This window comes from Pteropus vampyrus, unplaced genomic scaffold (assembly GCF_000151845.1).
Source record: "Pteropus vampyrus isolate Shadow unplaced genomic scaffold, Pvam_2.0 Scaffold326, whole genome shotgun sequence".
NCBI lineage: Eukaryota > Metazoa > Chordata > Mammalia > Chiroptera > Pteropodidae > Pteropus > Pteropus vampyrus.
Genome location: NW_011889107.1, coordinates 130,105 through 149,055, shown reverse-complemented (window position 1 = coordinate 149,055; position 18,951 = coordinate 130,105). Strand labels below are relative to the sequence as shown.

Here is an 18,951-nt window from a genome sequence, read left to right as displayed (position 1 = left end):
ATCAGAGCTCCCTCTTAACCCTCTCAGTTCTCTCGTAGATAGTACTGTGGGGATGAAGGGGTTAAACAGCCAGCCAAGCTTTGAGCTCTACTTTGAAGGAGGAAAGGGCCAGCTTGTCCAGTTTAGTCCCTTAGCCTGACCTTGACTCCTATTTCCTGTTCCCCCGCCTTCTCCTCCCCTTACTATTGGGGCTGCCCCCTATCCTCCTCCCAGAGCTTATATCTCCATAGCAGCTCTCAACCACACCCCAGGGTCAGCTGGTAGTTCAGAATCAGATGCTGCAGGTGGGGCTTGACAGATAACCCTGCTTGTTGGTTCCCTTGGGGCTTCTCACCGGGGCCTGGGGCCCAGGCAGCTGATAGAGCTAGAAGCTGGGCCCCAATCCCACAGCAGACAATTGGACCACCCAGGCTGCTTCTCAGGAAGAGCCCTGACTGGCTTCTCTCCAAACTCAGGTCAGGCCTTAGTTCTGTCTTCCTCACTGGTTCCTGGCCTTCAGGTTCTCTCCTACAGACAGAAAGATCTTCATCTCCCTGTGGCCGCCCCAGCTTACAGCCTTTTCTTGGCTCCCCGCCACCCTCAGGATGAAGGTGCCTCCACCCACACGACACCCCTATGCTGCCTGGGCACCTTACACTTCTGCATTTTCCTTTGTGCTGCTTCTTTGCCTCCTCTCTGGCGACCTTCAGAAAATACACGAACATTCCTCTGGAAAGCCTTCCTGACAGCCACCCTTTCTCCTCTATTGCAGTGGTTCCCAAATAGGAATGATGTGGCCCCCCCCAGAGAACATCTGGCAATGTCTGGAGACATTTCTGGTTGTCACACTGGTGGGGCACTACTGGCATCTAGCAGGCAGAGGCCAGGGATGCTGCTAGACATCCTACAAGGCATGGGGCAGCCCCCTCAACACCGGAGAACTATCTGGCCCAAAACGTCAATAGTGTTGAGAAAACCCTGCTCTTGGGGCCAGGTACCTTCCCCGACTCCTCCTCTGTTCCCACTGGCCTGTCCACATTTCCATCAGTGTCCTGAGAGGCCCACTACAAGGTACTATGTGCTCCCTCTTGACTAAATTTCAACATGGGGATGGTCCGATTCATCTGTGTCGCTGCGGCCATGCACAGGCTGGGGCTAGAAAGAGTTGTCACTAATTAATAAGTAAGCCATGAATCTGAGGAGCTTAAGGGATGATGTCGCTCTGACAGGGTGTAATGGTGTAAGAGATTGTGCAACTGTGTGTGGGAAACTGTTGAGATATTTGTACATGACTGAGCTTGACTCAGCTTGGAAGTCAGAGTAGGAGGGGCCAGATGGGTAGGAGTTGTAGTGTGTGAAAGGGGATTTTGGTGCTCATCTGACTGTAGTGTAACTGCCAGTGCTTCTACAGTGGTCAAGCATGCAGACTGGAGCCAGACTCCCTGGATTCAAATCCCAGATCTGCCATTTACTAGCTCTGCGTCTTTGGTTTAACTGCTTAACATCTCTGTGCCCCAGTTTCTTATAAATCAGGAATTATAGTACCTACCTAATGGGGTTATTATAAAGAACAACTGAATTAGGATTTCTAAGGTCTGACACACAGTAAGCTGTAAGGGTTTGGGTTTATATTAGGGAAGATTGGAGAATAGGAGAGGAGAGTCAGAGATATGGAGAGGCCGCCTGGGTTAGCTGAGTAGCAGGGCGCAGAGGGCTTGGGCAGGGAGGCAAATCTTGTCCCCAGTACTTTCACTCACCAGGTAGGTCATCCTAGGTGAGGCAGATCTCGCTGGCTCTCCAGATCAGGTTCCTCCTTTGTCACACAAGGAAGGTGAGCCAGCGGACCATCAGGCCCCTTCCAGCCTCAACCGTCTGCTTTCTGAGGATGCCTCATTCTCAGACATGCCTGACACTGTCGCTTGGCCAGGAACTCATGGTTTCTAAATGGCCTTTAGCTGGCAACTCAGTCACATGTGGAGGGGAGAGGCGGTTCTCTCCAGTATGGTGATCAGGATGCCCTTGTTCGTTTATTTGCTCTCTGGCTGGTCTCGCCTCCTCCCTTCTCCGCCTTCTCCCTCCTCCCCCAGGGAGACAGAAGGCCTGGCAGGGAGGAGTCACAGGAATGCTGTCATCACTCACATGATGTGGGGCAGGGGAAGGGTGGTCAAGGAGGTGTGAGGCCTGGTGTGCACCTCAGTTCAGCCTCTCACTGTCCAGGTGACCTGACCCAGCCTTGGTTTCTTCCTTCATAACCTCAGCTCCATCTACCTTCTGCTGTGAGGAGATAATTTATGGAGAACTACTTTGTAAACATTTAAGATGATATTATGATTAATTAACCACTTCCAGGAGGAAGTCCTTTGGGGCCTGTTTATGGAGGAGACCAAGCTTCTGGTAATTAAGAGCAGTGCTGGCATCCTTACTATTAGTGGGGCAAAGCCTCCTTGGAAAGCGGGCAAACCGATCAGACCCACACAGTTTCCTAAGAGAAATTCTTCTAAACAGACACGGGCAGTCGGTGTGTTCAGCGCCTGCAGTTAGCAATTCTGTCAGTGGCTCCTTCAAGCCACCACATCTCTGCACAAGCGGACCCCATTGCCTGGACACCTGCCTCCTTCCCCGTAGGGCTGACTCACCCTTCAAGGTTAGAGCAGCTGCCGACTTCTTAAAACCCTTCTTGTCTCTCCCATCACCCCCACCCAGCATCAGTCATTCCTTCCTCTTTGCTCCCCTAGTACCTTGAAGCCCTTCATTAATTATACTCTGGCTTTTCCAAGGGGTCTCCCTATGCCTCTGGGTGGTTGAGTCTTTGGAAGGCAGGGACAGGGCCCAGCTCACACCATGTGTTAGGCAGCCGGCAGAGGACCAGGATGTGCCTGTTGTACTCACAGCTTTGTCCCTCCCCACTGTTTAGGACACTACCTGGCACAGTCCTTGTTAAATGAAAGTGTTGGCAGAACTAAATCGCTGTGCCCAGTTGGCTCTGAGCCATTCTTTTCCTCCTGTGTCGTTTTCTCCCCTCTTCCATGTGAAATTTATCACTTCTAATTTGCTCCTGGTTAGAAGAACTATGGCCAGGCTGTGAGAAGTGTTTATAAAGTGCAAGAGTAAACAGATGGAGTGCCTGAGTGCATGCCCCAGGAAACGCCGCTAGATTTCACTGTGTGTGCTATCAATTCTGGCCACTCAGATCTCTGGCTTTGGTCCTCAGAGGCTGGTTTCCGAAGTGAGCTTTGGACAGGTGCCCACAAATACGCCTATCAATGCTGTTCACAAGCTCCGCTGGGCCCTCCGTGCTGCCTACCTGGCCTTCTTGACACCCTGGCAGCTGCCCCACCATTCCTCCACAGTCGTCCCCACCTTTCACCTGTTTCTGATTAGAGGGGAGACCCCAAGTACGGTGGTCAGGATGCCCTTGTTCATTTATCTGGCTGGCCTTTCCTCCTCTACCTCCACCTCCACCTCCTGCCTCCTTCCTTCTCCGCCTTCTCTCTCCTCCCCCAGGGAGACAGAAGGTCTGGCAGGGAGGAGTCACAGAGATGCTGTCATCACTCAAATGATGTGGGGCAGGGGAAGGGTGGTCAAGGAGTTGTGAGGCCTGGTGTGCACCTCAGTTCAGCCTCTCACTGTCCAGGTGACCTGACCCAGCCTTGGTTTCTTCCTTCATCTACCTTGTGAAGCTGCTGTGAGGAGAAAATTTATGGAGAACTACTTTGTAAACATTTAAGATAACATGATTAATTAACCACTTCCAAGAGGAAGCCCTTTGGGGCCTGTTTTATGGAGAAGACCAAGCTTCTGGCTCTCCTGGCGATTAAGAGCAGTGCTGGCATCCTCACCATCAGTGGGGCAAAGCCTCCTCAAGAAAGCAGGCCAACCGGTCAGCCCCACACAGTTTCCTAAGAGAAGTTCTTTAAACGGGCAAGAGCAGTCGGCACTATGGATCTGTCCGCATCTGCAGCCTCAGAAGAACCTTAGTCTCTCCAGCCAGATGCAGCCTCCACCTCCTGGAGAAACTGCTCCCCTCCCCTGCTTCACCCTCTCCTCCTCTGCTGATTCCTTATGACATGTTTAAAATGAAGTCTTCATATTAAAAAGAAAAAAAAAAATCCTAGCCAGATAGTCCTTCTAGCTACCATTCTTCGTTTCTCCCTTATACACCAAGTCTCTTGGACGGAGAATCTCTGCTCTTTCTGACTTCCTCTTCCTTTTCAACTCATTGTAGGGAGGTTTCTACACATGACTCCCAGTAGTCTGCCTTTGCCACCACGGGGTCACCCCTGGGCCTTTTCATGTTCAGAAATATAGGGCTGATCTCACAGGTCAACCTCTGTGGCTCCTGACAGCATCGCTTCACTTCTTTCTTCCACCCACCATTTACGAGTGCCTTTTACGATGGCCAGGCACCACTCTCGGCACACCTTGAACAAACACCCTTGCCCTCGGGTGCTTCCCTTCTTCCGTCTTGTGAGGTTCTCGTCTCCTGGCTTAGAGGTACCAGCTCTCCTCCTGCCTCAGATCCTCCTATCAATGGGGATGTGCTCTGGGGCTTGACCCTATTCCACACCCTCTCTCTCGACCGTCTTCTTCTCCTCCTATTTGGATAGCCGTGACCAACTCTCAAACTTTTCTCCAGCTGACTATCGGCCTAAGAAACAGAACCCACATCCAAGTGCTTCCTGTACACCTCAGGCTGTGTCACATCAAACCTCAATTCTCGCACGTCCCACAGGGTCCTATCGGCAGCTCCTCCCGTACCTGCTCCCCCTCCAGATCTCACATTGCCCAAGCCAGAAACCTAGAAGCCATTTAAAAAACCCTACTCTCTTGTCCTCATAATGAACTGATGACCAAATCCTGCCCATCCTCCCTACTCAGTGTTTGTTTTTCTACCACCATAGCAGCCTTCTCACCAGTTTCCCGGTCTCTAGTCTCACATTCTCAGATCCATCCTACGACACCAGATGCCTGAATCATTTCCCTAAAATGCAAATCTGATCGTATCTGTCCTCTTTAATGGGTCCTCATTATCCTCATTCTGAAGTCCATATTGCCCAGCTCGACCTACGCGGTGGTGCCCACATGCCCATTCTGATTGTCCCATGCCACGCAGGTGGCTAGATATTTTGCAGAGGAAACCTACCCAACAAGGCCCTTGGTCAGGCTCTGGCTTACCTTGTGGGCCTCCCCAACCTTCTCTCTACTCCAATTCACCCAAGTCACACACCAGACTTTCTCTCCTCTGGGCATTTTATTCCCCTCTTTGCAGGCCCTCTGCTCACCCCCACTCTGTTCTGTTCCTGAAAAATACCTCCTCTATCCTGATCTTAGAGTCCTATATCTGTCAGTAACTCACTATGTGATTGCAGTCAGAACATCACTTAATCCAGTAGTTCTCAGCTTTGGCCGCACGTTAGAATAAGTAGGGGAGCTTTAAAATTTTGATGCTCAAACAGCAGTCCAGACCAACTGGAACAAAATCTAGGAGTGTCTAGGGAACCCTAACGTGCACTCAACCTCCCTTTCCATCTGTAAAAACCCCCAAAGGGAGCCAGTTCTGAGACATACTTTGGCAAGAGCTGTCCGGCACACTTAGCAGGGCAGGACTTGGGGCTGTTCCAAGCATAGGCCTATGGTCACCATTTCAGACGAGCTTGGAAAAGTCCTGACACGTCCGCTACAGCTGAGTATGACTCAGCAGGCCAGGCCTTCCTGGTGACCTGTTCCCCAGCATCAGGCGTAGCCCCAACAGCCACCCTCCGCCTATTTGGAGGAGGCCCAGCTCTCTCAACACGACCTAATTCTCCCGAACGGGCTCCGAGCCTCAGGAGCCAGCTATGCTCACATTTTAGTCCTACCCATCTGGACAATGAATATGGTCTTGATAGGAGGACTGTCCACTCTCATTGCGTCCTTCCCAGGAGTTTTAAACTGACAGGAATTTGGTCATTAAGCAGTTAGGTAAACAAGAGTTTGACTTCTGACTCCACCATTTACTAGCCATATGACCTTGAACTCTGGTCATTTCAGCTGACTTCACTTGCTCAGGGCCTCAGTTTTCAGGTCTATAAAATGGAAATCACCGCCCAACCTCAGGAACACATGCAAAAGGCCTGGTGTAGAGAAGAGACTCACTACAGTTTCCTTTCCTGTCCCCTTTCCTCTTCTTTCCTCCTTAAAGCAAGCGGGCTGGGCAGGAGCCTCCCAGTCCTGATATTCAAGTGAACAAGTGAGGACAGATCTGAGATGCACCCTGAGGAGAAGGAAGTAAACACAGACCTTCACCCCCTGCAGTTCCCTAGGGCGAGATGCCATTTTTGTTTTGACTGGCACAGCACAGGGCCTCCAGGGAAAGGAGACAGTTTCAACCCAGAACAGGATGCCTTAAAAGGGAGTGTGCTGCATGTGGATGGGTATGGGCACAGGCTTGGGGACCACCTGGCCGGGGAGGCTCCAAGGCAGACTGGTGTTCGATACCAGTCAGACAGGTTTCTTCTCTCTGGCCACTCTCTCCAGGTGTGGTGATCGCTGCCTGTCTGCCTTCTAGCCCTGGTGGGCAGCAAGAGAGATAAGCACCACTGTAGCCCCAGGGTGCCACATAAGTGCAGCATCATTATACCAGAGATTGCTTTGATTATTATATGTCTGTGTTGCATGGGAGGTTGTTCAAGATGACCTATTAAGACTCCATATTTCTATGGGTCCTTAGCTTCTTGAAATCTGCAGCTCTAAGGTTTCAAGGCCAAAGCCAAGAGTCTCTGACCTGTTCAGGGCCAGAAAATTGGCTGGTGAGGTAGATGGTGAGTTGATGTAAATGACTGACACCTGAGAGGCAGAGTGTGTGAGGGTATGTGGTGCAGAGCAGAAAAGGCTGGTGTCGATAAGCCAAGGAAGGCGCAGCACTCACCTTCTGCGGGGCATTGATAACTCCAGTGTTGTAGCCGAACTGCAGGGAGCCAAGCACTGCCCCTCCCACGGCCATCATGAGGCGGCCTGTCAGCTTCTGCAGAGAGAAAAACCACACTGTTACAGGCAGGTCTGGGCCCAGGTTACTACAGGGCAGGGCCTAGGCGGGCAGGTTCCCTGGTTCAGATATCTTGCCTGACTCCTGGCACCACACCAGCCTTTCTCCCAGGAAACTTGGCCACTTCCTGTCCTCAGGTGGCCAAACCAGCCCTGCTGACTTCTAGACACCGGGTTGGCCAGATCCATTCCTGGGGAGAGGTGGGAATTAACATCTTTTCTCTCTCTGCAGCCAGGTCTTGGCTAGAGAAGGACAGGCCTTGGCATTCTCTGGGGTCTCGTTCCACTGGTGGAGCCATGCCTGGGGTCCATGTGGCTCCAGACTCTGATTGGGAGGCCCAAGAACCAATGCCTCAGGCAATGCCTCATGCCAAATTACATGTGAGAAGCAACACAGAAGGGGGTAAGCACCCTGGATTTGGACCCAATGGTGGTGGTTTCTGAATCCAGCCCACCTGCCTACTTGCTCTGTGAATTCTCGACCCTCTGTTTGCTTGTCTGCAAAATGGGAATAGGCCAATGATTGAGAAAGCCAAGTATTAGTATTGTGAAACTATTTCCCCTTCACAGGGTGGGGAAACTGAGCCCCAAGAGACAGAGACAAGGCAGAGAAGAGCTCCAGCTCACTCAGGGCCAGGCTAGAGCTCAGGGGTCCTGATTCCCCACCCAGTGTCCCTCACGGCAACCATGCCCAGACCATGAGCCTCCCAGGTTATTTACACACAAATGACATACCAGCCAGGAATGTGCTTTGGAAAAGTACGTGACGCAAGGCAAGTAGGAGTGTGGGGTCAAGGCATTTCCAATGGTCAAAGGGCTAGGGGAGAAAAAGGGTGGTAGGTTTCCGTCCCCAGAAGCCAAGGGCCCGAAGGCAGCAGGCAGGTACCTTGCTAGAGAAAGGGAGAGAACTCTTTTTGTTTCTTTTAAAATGAAGAACCCACAAAATGTGACGTTAGGCAGTCCCTTAACTGGTTGTGACACAATGGAGATAGGGAGGGGGGCACACCAAAGAACAACTGTGTACACCACACTAGGCTGGGTACTAGAGGGGAGGGTTGGGAAGCACACAATCCTGAGCTACACTTGTGGAGCAGAGACTCTCAGCTCAGTCATAGCCTTGCTATGGGCCTCGGTTTCCCCACAGAACCCAGAAGCAGCCCTGACTTCAAGATTCTCACAGATAGCACTGGGCTTAGCTGTCACTCAGACATGTTCCTAGTATTGCCTTTTCTTTCTCTAGAAGCCACCAGGCCAATGATTGAGAAAGCCAAGGTCTTCACGTCAGAGGCTGAGAGAGTGGAAGGCTGCTTCAGCTAACGTGAGGGCACATGTTCAGGGTCTGTTCTTTGTTAGGTGAGTGCTGGGTCCGTCCTTCTCACCAGCCCACTTGGTCCCTTCCTGGCCACATATGGACATTCATCCTAGATGTCAGAGTTGTCTTCATGGAGGGCTGCACTCCCTTTAAATCCTGTCCTTCACAGCCCAGCTCAAAAACACCACTCCCCACCCCGACCCGCCACACACACACACCACAGCAAGCCCCTCTGCCACCCTGCCCCCAGCAGAGTCTCCCTTTTCTCAACAACCCAGGGAGCCTCAGATCCAGGGCTGTCAGTTCTGAGGGGGTGGTGAGTACTTGACAGACCTCCTCTCAGTGGGCCCCAGCCAAGCGCACTTCATAGAGTGACCACTGGGATTAAGTTAGAGGATGTTGCACGGTACTGAGTGAGCATCAGCAGAGCGAGGGCTCAGCAGCTGCTGTTGATGGCTCAACCCCACCACATGAGGGCTTTCTGCCTGGTGAGTCACATGCATTAGCTTGGGGCTGTCCATTGGGTCATCCAGAGTGTGACACTAATGGTACGCAAGATACATGTTTTCCTAGTACACATTAAAATATAAAACTAGAAATGTAAACAGATGAATTAATAAAATGTGGCAGAGCTTATAATGGAATACATAAAAAAGAAAGTTCTTAGGTATTGATTTTGGACATCCACCAAGATATATTAAGTGAAAAAAGCATGTATGTGTTGTATGCTATCTTTTGTGTAAAATAGATTTAAAAAAAAAAAAAAAGGCTGACGAAGGGAGACTATACATATCTCTTTATTTAAAAGAGCATACAAGAAAGGTAATGTTACACCTTGGCGGATCTGGGTGGCAAAGGCAGGGTAGAAGGGAGATTTTTTTCATTTATACTCTTTTGTACATTTTTGAATTTTGAACCATGTGAATGTATCGCCTATTCAAAAGAAAAAAAGTTTACAATCTTTACATATTACTTAGAACAAAGCAATTTAATAAAAATTTAAGTGAGAAATAATACAGATGCTATGTGGCTCTGGTAAAAATCATGCTGGTAGTGCATGAATAAATGATGCTACAGTAGGGCCTCTGTGAGAAGGAGCAGTATTATTACAGGCCCTATGTCTGGTTCTTATGTTCCAGGGGTCTCTTGGCCTCTGAAGTCATCCCTGGGGCCCTACTGAGCAGCTGTAGCCTCTGGTGGTGGGGGCCAAGGATATCCCCTTCTGCTGGACTTTGCCATTTGGCAGGTGAAGGTCAAACTCTGTTTTAAAAACCTGCCTACCCACATCCTGGGTTATATCCACATCCACCAGGCGGGCTGCTGCATTAGGACCTACTAAAGTGCTCAGTGACCCATGCTCAGGCCCTGGATGAAACAGGCCCCAGTCCTTACATCAAAGAAGAGGCTTCTGGTCCAGTGGGGAGGCTAGTGTGGTCTGAGCTTCAATCAGTGCATAAAAGAAGGCACTGGGGGAGTCCTGGACGGAGAGAATTGTAATTTTGCCTGGGGACAGACAATCAAAGATGGGTTCTCAGGAGGTGACACTGGAATTGAGCCCTGAGGGACATGCAGGGAGTCTGCCAAGTGGGGAAGCGGTGGCAAGACCGCAATCCGGGTAGACAGAATAGTGCGTGCAGGGGGAAGAAAAGGGGCCTCATGTGGCCAGACTAAAAGGGGGTGGTGGTGCTCAGTGTGGTTCGACGCTGGATGCAGTGTGGCCCCTGCTCTTTGGCAGGCACACAGCGTTGAGACCAGTCACACATCTACGCTCCCATCGCCCGCCCCCACTGCACTCACCAAACCCAGCTTGATCACTGCTGAACTTGGTGTCAGAAGACAAGGCTGAAGGGCGGTGAGGTGCTTGCTTTCACTTTGGAGTTGGGATACATGGTGGCCCTGGCTCTGGGCCTTGGTTTCCTCACATAGAATGGGGATAAGAGTTCCTTCACTACGGGTTTCTATGTCATTCTATGTCAAGGTCTGTATCAGTGCCCATCATGGAGCCGGCAGCGTTCACTTGACAAATGTTTGCTGAATCAGGGAAGGATGGGAAGCCACCCTCGATTAGGCCACCATGGTACCACCTGCCCCCACCGGCCCTGTGGCTAGAACTGAAACACGGTAATAAAGGCCATTCATTCAACATGTATTTATTTTGGTGCCAAGCTGATGCCTTAGACAAGGAGTACAAGCCCCACAGCTTGTGGTTTTCTTATAAAGCCTTTTTTTAGGGGTGGAGGAGCAATGTAGAGCCCAGAACCTGTGACCCTCCCAGCCTCCTGTCCCCACCCCCTGGGGACAGGGCTATCTTCTAGAGCAACCACACTCTTCCAGGCCTTTGCCTTTGCTGTGCCCTCCGCCATCTCCAGCTTTTGCTCCAGGTTGCTGGGAATACCCACCTACTGTTCACCCACCAGACTGGGAATGCCTTAGGCATGGGACCTGGAGTGTCCAGGGTGGGACACAGCATAGAACCTTCGTAAAAGAAGACTTGCCACCTCTGAATTTAGCTTTTGGGCAAAATTAGCTCTGTATATTTGTTCTGCCAGGATGGCGTTCATCCTAACATACTTTAACTTGTCCATTTATCAAAGCCCTGAAGAGTACTGGGACATTAGCTCTGAGAGGTGGAAACAGGCTAACAATAACCTCTCATGCCAACTCACTAGGCTGCAAAGGAAAGACCACTGACCTGAGTTTAAACCCTGACTTTCCTAGGACTGCCACACAGGCCCTTCAATTTAGCAAAGGCCCAGGCTCAGAGTCCAGCACAAAGAGGGATCTCATACCCCTCACCCCTTGTCACCTCTACCAATTCTGGGGGCCCAGAGTCCCACTGAGAGCTCTTCCTGTCTCAAGAAGCCAACAATGAGGTATCAGCTCCCAGGACCTCTCCTCCCACACACAGGGATGTTGATGGCCATGGCCATGTCACATAACTTGCCGGGCACTGGAGCCTTCTGAACCAGCATGTGCCCTTCCTTGGCACAGCACTCCAGCCCTGGGCTTGGCCTTCAGCAGGCTCTAGGTCAATACTGGCAGAGAGACAGCATGTGGCTGCTGCCATTTGGAGGCAGGACATTCCCTGTGGGAGGAGGGTCCTGGAGCAAGTATAATCACTCCCATCACCTGCCTCCCTGCAGCTGTCCACATGGCTTCCCCAGGTGCAGTGGAGCATGGGACACCACCTCTGTAACTCCTTGGGCCCCAGTTCTAAGGAGGGCAGGGAGAGGGGGTGGGGCAGGGGCTTACCAGATCCATGTCAGCTCCCTTTTTATTTATTTTGTGTACATTTCTTTTCTAACATTTCATTTGAACAAAATTCTGGGCATTACAAAAGAAAGAAGACCAAGAAATTGCCGAATTGCTTTAACACCCTTGTGTGATAGATGGGAGCCGAAGGTCAGAGGTAAGAGGCCCAGGACACTCAGCAAACAAAAGCCAGGGCTGGGACTGAAGTTCTTTGGATTCCTACACTGAACTTTTCTTTCAAAAAGATGAATAATGGGTTATTGCTCAGATGTCTGACCTTCAGGGGACCTCAGGCATTTATTCCCCTTGAAGCCATTTCCTTCTAGCCTCCCAGTGATGTCAGGACTTCTGCCTAGCCAAGCCTCCCCTTCACCCCATGGTGGTCCTGGAGGCAGAAGGGACTCATCAATCTTTAAAGCAAAGAAAAGAGAAGGGAGCTGCCAGAATGTATCAGCACCAGCAGCAACACCATGTTGAGGTGCTAGGCGCCATGCCAGGACCTGCGTATGCATCCTGATTTAACCACCATGAACAGCCTCGAGGGTGAGACTGCTCCTACTTCACAGAAGAGAAAATGGGAGGCTCAGAGAGGAAAAGTGGATACTGGCAAGTCTCTTAGCTTCTGTGAAAATCTGAGTTGGGGGTCTCTGATGCCAAACTCTGTGCCCTTCCTGCTCATGTCCTCCTCCCTGCTTCTGGGTGCTGGTCCCTGAAGGAAACAAGGTTTCTACCTGGTGCGTTCTATGTAGGTCAAATTCCCTTCAGGCAACAACCAGCAACTTGGCCTGGCCCAGTCTGTGCCAGGACAGCCCCAAGCTCAATAACCTTCTGGCCATTTAGGTTGATTTTGCTCTAAGCCAAAGTGGCAAACTACGGCCTATGGGCCAAATCCAGCTCACCAATTAAGAATGGGTTTTATATTTTCTTAAGTGGTTGGGGAAAAAAAGACTAATATTTTATGATATATGAAAATTATATTAAATTCACATTTCAGTGAGCCTTAATAAAGTTTGACTAGAACATAGCCACACTTATTTCTTTGTATATTGTTTATGGCTACAATGGCAGAGCCGAGTGGGCTACCGTATGGCCCACAAAGCTGACAATATTTACTTACTACTTGGCTCTTTACAAAAAAAAGTTTGCCCATTTCTGCTTTAAGCCCCAGGTACCCTGAACTGCTTTGTGCAATCCCAACATGTAAACTGCACAGGATTTTCAAAGCCTTTCAGGCAAAACCAAATCATTCTCCCTAAATAACTGAAAAGGTGTTTGTCCTAAAACAAGATGTTAAATGCAAAAAATTGGCTCTCTGGGCTGTGTGTGGGGCCCTGGGCCAGGACCTGGGCATCTGGAGAAGCTGACACCCCTGAGGAGATACCCTTACAGTGGTGAAATGGGCACCAATTCAACTCTGATAAAATTAATTTGATAAGACCATAGGAATACGCAAAGGTCCCCAATACTCTCAGCAGGCAAGTTTAAGTCCCAGCCTCTCTACCTGTGTGACCTTGAAAAAGCCCCTTCCTCTAAGACCTCCAGTTCTCAATGAGAGAGGATTTCTAAGAAAAATAAATTATATTACTAAGGAAAGATAATGCTTGAATGCATGTTCCCCACACTATTCTAGTCAATGGAAATTCAGCAATAAGTTAAACCAAATTCTTGCCTTTCTGGAACTTGATATTTTAGTTGAGGGTGTGGACAGAAAATAAATACCTAAAATGCATCAGGTGGTGAGTGGAATGAAGAAAGAAAGTAATGGGGGTGCTATTTCGTAACACTGCGGGACATGCCTGTAATGGAATACTATGCAGCTGTTGGAAAGAATGCAACACATCTGTATGTACTTGATATGAAAAGAGCCCCAGGGTAGATTGTTATGAAAGAAAAAAAGCAAGGTACGAAAACAATGTACAGGATGTACATTTTGGGTAAAGAAAGGGGAGATAATGAATCTATATAATGGCACTTGCTTGTATATGCAGAGAGAAACCCGCAAGTATTTACCTCTAAGGGGTAATGAATGAACAGGATGAGCCCCACAGGGCTGCAAAGAACTAGGCAGAAGTGTGACCCAATGACATAAAAATTACATTTATAGGGACACATACATGCATGCACAAAATGAGGTCTGTGGGGGTAAACATCAGCCCATTACAACTGGGAGAAGACACTTACTCTTTTTTTACAATGCTTCTCCATAGTTGGCTCTATTACTTCTATAATTAAAAAAGAAATCCACAACCTGACCCAGAAAGGTATGTATTATTATTCCTGCTGTCTTGAGGAAACGAGCTCTAACAGAAGGTTTGGCTGGCCTGAGACCGAAAGGTGGAGCTGTTTTCTGATGAAGCCCTTTCCTCCCCACTCCCAAATGCCAAGATAGGGAGAGAGAGGAGCTTTGGGCTAGGTGATGTGGGCCACATCTTGTAGCCAAAGGATCTCTAAGCTGGGGTCTGGCAAGAGCTCTTTCGCCTTACAGGGTGCCAAGGCCCTGGAGAGGCAAAAGCCAACAAGGTGGTGGTGCCAAGGTCTTAGAGAGGATGAACACTGGCCTCATTCTGCCCAAATTCAAGACTTGGGAGCCCTGCTCAGTTGCTACAAAACCCCAGCGTTTATGCATTAGCTACTGCTCCCCTGGCCTGGTGGCTGGATGGCAGAGCCTTAGGCTCTGTTCCACTCAACCCCTCCCACAGAGGTGGTAACAATGGAAGTTTGTTTTAATGGCCAGGCCTGGGCCTGCCGGCCTGGACTCAGCCTCCCTGAGCCCATAAGTCCAACCAGGAGCCTTCTCAGCCTCCACTATCCTGGGGACACTGGTTACTGAGTGGTTTTGTCACCTCTGTGCCCAGGAGTGACATGGAGAAAGGGGTAAGGTTGCAAGTCCCAAGCCAATGCTGCACACACTTCTCCCTTTGTCCAGGCCTCCCAAGCTCTGCCAGCCTGGGGGAGGGGGGACAGGATGCCTGTACCCTTGGAGCTGGGGCAGAGCTCTAGGCCCTGACGCCCCGTGATCAGGAGGAGGCACTGGGAAAAGCTGAGCTCCCTGAAGTCACAAGCTGATTACAGGGGATTTGGGGCAGACCCAGCTCTGGGGCAAGTAGGGTCGGGTCCCTGAATGGCTCGGCATGGGACAAGATCATCATGGAGATATTTACACTGCTTGTATACACAAACTGACCGTACAAAGGGTCTTTCCAGTGAAAATAGCTACCACCCTGATTTAGGGCCCTGGGCCAGTCTCACCACATCCACCACAGGGTAGTGAACCTCTATTTTATAGGAAAGAAACCAAGGCTCTTAAGGAAAGCCACTTCCCCAAGGTCACAGTTTTGTAAGGACTTAAGGACATGTTTTGTTTCCATTCACAGAAGGGTTTCAGTTGTCAAGTTATGTCTAATCCAACTTAGAGACTCTTGCTGCACCCAGAAAGAGCTTGGAAAGTCCTGGAGTCTGAGAATTCCTGCTCATTTGGGGTGAAGAGAGGGTGGAACAGAGGGTATGGAGAAGAAGGCATCTTTTTTTATACTGTAGGACATCTCAAAAATTTTTTGTTGTTGTGCGACAGCCTTATTTTGGACACATCTCATTCTTTCTCTGGCCTCAGTTTCTCCATCTATCAAATGGAAGGCTGGGCCATCCACTGTAAGGTCCCTTCCTGCTCTGATTTTCCTTTATTCTCTTACGTCATCCTAGAAAGGCTGGCAGCAGGTTTTGAGGTGGGATGTATGTGACCTTGGGAAAGTCATTTTTCTTTGGACTGCGATGTCATCATGACTCATTTCCCAGGGGAAGCAGGGCAGCCACATTAGTTGACCCATCTCTGGGCCTAGCACTGTCACCCATGTGCTACCACTGCAAATGAGCTTCCTGACAAACCCCTACTGGAGAAAAATTGACCAGCAGGAGCTTTAATGATTTTCTCAACCAAGTGATACGGCCTGAGCATCCTGGGGCTCCCCAAAAGCTCATACTGACAGAATGCCAGGCTCTGGACAGAGGCCACAACCCAGATATGGGTCTCCTGGACCCAGGTAAGTGCAGTGCATCATGGGAGTTCAAAGAGGCAAAGATTTATGGAGCATCTTTGGGGACAGATATATTGTTTTCTGAGTTCTTATAGACACCCTAATGATGAAAATGACATCATTCTGCAAATGAGGCAGCTGAGCTAAGCTGAAATTCAAAACCACACCTGCAGGACTTCAGAAGCCTATGTTCCTCATAAGACTGAGGGGCTGAGGGACCCCGTGGATTTCTGATTTCTTTGTCTGGGTGGCAGAGATGGCAGAGGCCCTTGGGTGCCGCTGGGGTACTACTAGGGAGTTCGTCACAAAGAGCTGGGTGAGACATCATGGAGCAGGGATCACCCTTGCCTACTGCCCAGGAGGAAGCATGAGTGAGCCCCTGGCCGGGAGGGGAGGGGTTTCAACCTGTCCTCTCCCTACTTCCTACTCAGTAAAACTCATCGCATTGAGACGTAGAGGAGAACGACAGAACACACAGAAGGCAGCTGAGCCAATTCTCAGTTCCTAGGAGATGAAGAGGAACATAGCAAAAAGAACTTCAAAGCCAGACATGCCTGGGAAAGTGATATACTCTCTTCAGGCCTCAGTCTAATATCCTGCATAAAAGGGCTGTGCTTGCTGATCCTTTAGGCAGTCTCCAAAGGGAAGGGCTTTATTCCAGAATATATACAGGATGATCCATAGAAGGTTTAGCAAAAAGAAAGTAAAAATTTTTTTTTACTATAATTGCTATCTGTATTTGTCTTTTGAAATTTCTGTTATGTAGGCATACAATCTACTAGTGTAACGGCGCATGTACATGAATTTATAAATACAGACAAACCACTTGGAAGGAGGTGCTCCAAAATTAATTACTGATGGGGTAGACAGTCAAAAGTCTGGAGATTATTTCATGAAAAACACCCACCTGTTACAGCAGGTATTTACGGCCCTTGAATTTAGGCAAATTCTCCCCGCAACCCAAACTTTAAGAAAGGCTATGGTGAAAAGGGACAGTGGAAACTAGAAGCCCTTTCTGATTGGACTGGGTTCAAATCTAGCTCAGCCACTTACTAGTTGTGAGACTTCAGGACAGTTACTTCCCTGCTGAACTCCAGGCCCATGAACCAACAGGGCTATGTGGAGGGTCAGTGATATTGAAAAGCAGTTTAACCAAGAGCCTAGTAAACTACAAGTGGCTATGGATTTTCTCCTCTACTTTTCTGTCACCACTCAGAATATTCCCTTGTCCACTCAACAAAAAGACACCCAGGTTCTACATCGCATGCTAAACAGACAGTTGCTTACCCTTGAGGAAGTGATAAAAGTTACCTCTGTCTTACAGATGGAGAAATTGAGGCCCAGAGAAGTTACGTGGCTTGCTACAGCCCCAAGATAACACAGCAAGTATTTGGACTTCTGGGTCTCAAACCCTGACTGCTAGCTAAAATTGCTTCTCATTTGATTTTTATTTTGTTATATTCCAGCATAATGGCTCACCTATGACTGTCAGGAATTTTGTTCCCAGCTTAGAGTCTACTTTCAAGCCCAAAGGCCAGGGTGGGGCGAAGCAAGTTATCTGGATTCAACAGGTATGAAGGAGCATTTTCCCGCTGAGAGTACAGCCTAGAGTCACACACAGCCAAGACCCAGCTCAGTCCCAGTGGACACCTTCACGCCCACAGGAAGGGCAGTGTAGAGTTCAATCCTACCCCAGTACTCCAGGAAGGCATCTTTGCGCCTACCTTGCCAATGGCAGGTGATGGGACCGTTCAAGAGGGTAAGAGTGAGCATTTCCGAGAAAAAAAGAACTTGAGAGTGGCAGGAAAGCAGGATGAAGGGTGAACACTCTGAGGTTATTAAACTGTACTATGGGACCTATATAACAGATTATACAAAAACATTACTTGGATAATCATTCAAGTTAAAAGTTGTACCTACAACAGATCATACAGATACAGATAAACTGAAAGCCAGAGAACAAATTAAGTTTTTTGAAATTCTCCTGTTTGAAGATGACCTTCATGATTATGGTGTTTCAATCCTGAGAGTGAAAATTAAAGTAATTAATGCCTTCCAGCTTTTTTTCCTGCTGTTGTAGTTTTTCTTGAGAATTCATGAAGTATTCATCAGAATGAATGACGCGATACTTTACCGTGATGCGGAAAAGACATCACGAGAGAGCAAAATTACTAATTTAATGCATGTTTCATCTTCCCTCTTCATGAAACCTAATGAAATATCACAGTATTTACTCATAAAGGAGGCAGTTTGTGAGAAGCTAATATTTCCAGAAAGAACTGATAACCTAGCAGACTCACAAGAAAATACACCTCTCGAATAAATAGAATGTGATGTACTGTATATTCATGATAGAATCTGACTGGAAACTTTGGCTACTTGGACCGGGCTATTTTTATTATGAGAATTAATTTCCTTGTCTGTGTGCAGATTTTCTGTAGCCTTAAAGGAAAAAAAAAGTGACTCGAAAATATTCTATACAAGAGGAAAGAAGGGAGTAAAAGAAAAGAAACAATGTCCTGTACACAGGCTGCAGGCAAGCTCGTTTACAGATCCTATCTAGGCAGTTGTTTGCCACCAGAAGAGTCCTCATCTACTCAGAGTACGGAGTCCCTGGTCTCCCAGTCCCCTGAGGGGCCCTCACCCGAGTGGGAAACGTGCCACCTAGGAGCACATCTCCTCCCCAGGACCTGGCGAAAGCTTGGGGCTTGCGCTACCCAGAAAGTAGAGCCTCGGAGGCCAGCTTTTCGACTTAAGCCTGGAGTTGGAGCCCCGGCCTTAAAATGCTCCCCGCCTCGGAACCTCGGTGAAAGCCAGACACCAGGCCACGGGGAAGTGCAGCACCCAAGAAAGAGCGGTTCTGAGCCAGCAGAGTGAGGACGGGTCCCGGCCTCCTTCGAATGGGGGGCTCGGCCCGCTCAGCCAATGGGTGCCGCCGCGCTCGCCCCGGGAGTCCAGGGCCCCTGGCTTAGACCGCGCGGCGTCCCCGGAAGAAAGCCAGATACCGCGGGCGCCAACTACGCAAGTGGCTCCCTCAAAGCCCATGCCTACTCACGTCCCCCACCGGGAGGGACCTGCGCGCCCGGGTTCGCGGAAGAAACCCAGGCCTGGGGTGGGCAGCCTGGGCCCGCGAGCGCAAGCCTCACCTTGCTGTTGGGATCCATGGCCGCGCTGCGCCGTTGGCTCTGGCTGCACCGGGTGCGCGGGCGGGCGGGTGGAGCTCTGACTGCTGCTCAGTCTCCCAGACTCAAGACTGCGAGGTCTGACTTCGCTCCCACGATCTCCACAATCTGCACGGCTACCTCTACCGTTTATAGGACCCCAGCCATTGGCTCGCGCTTTTGCTGTGTGGGG

General features: G+C 49.6%; 1 protein-coding gene and 1 pseudogene across 2 annotated transcripts in view; one reads left to right on the top strand and one right to left on the bottom strand.

Annotated features, from left to right (window-relative positions):
• SLC2A1 (solute carrier family 2 member 1) overlaps positions 1–18,951 on the bottom strand; it is a 29,083-nt gene extending 10,132 nt beyond the window's left edge. Inside the window, exons 1-2 of one of the 2 annotated variants that reach the window (XM_011377914.2) lie at positions 18,744–18,951; positions 6,887–6,982 (exon numbers count right to left, since the gene is read on the bottom strand). In XM_011377914.2, coding sequence (XP_011376216.1) covers positions 6,887–6,982; positions 18,744–18,761 — 114 coding nt within the window. In that variant the 5' untranslated portion in view covers positions 18,762–18,951. Of the gene's footprint in view, positions 1–1,736; positions 1,888–6,886; positions 6,983–18,743 lie in introns of those variants that run through there. The other variant, XM_023521970.1, reaches the window with a different exon arrangement.
• Positions 15,854–18,727, top strand: LOC105304056 (annotated as a pseudogene).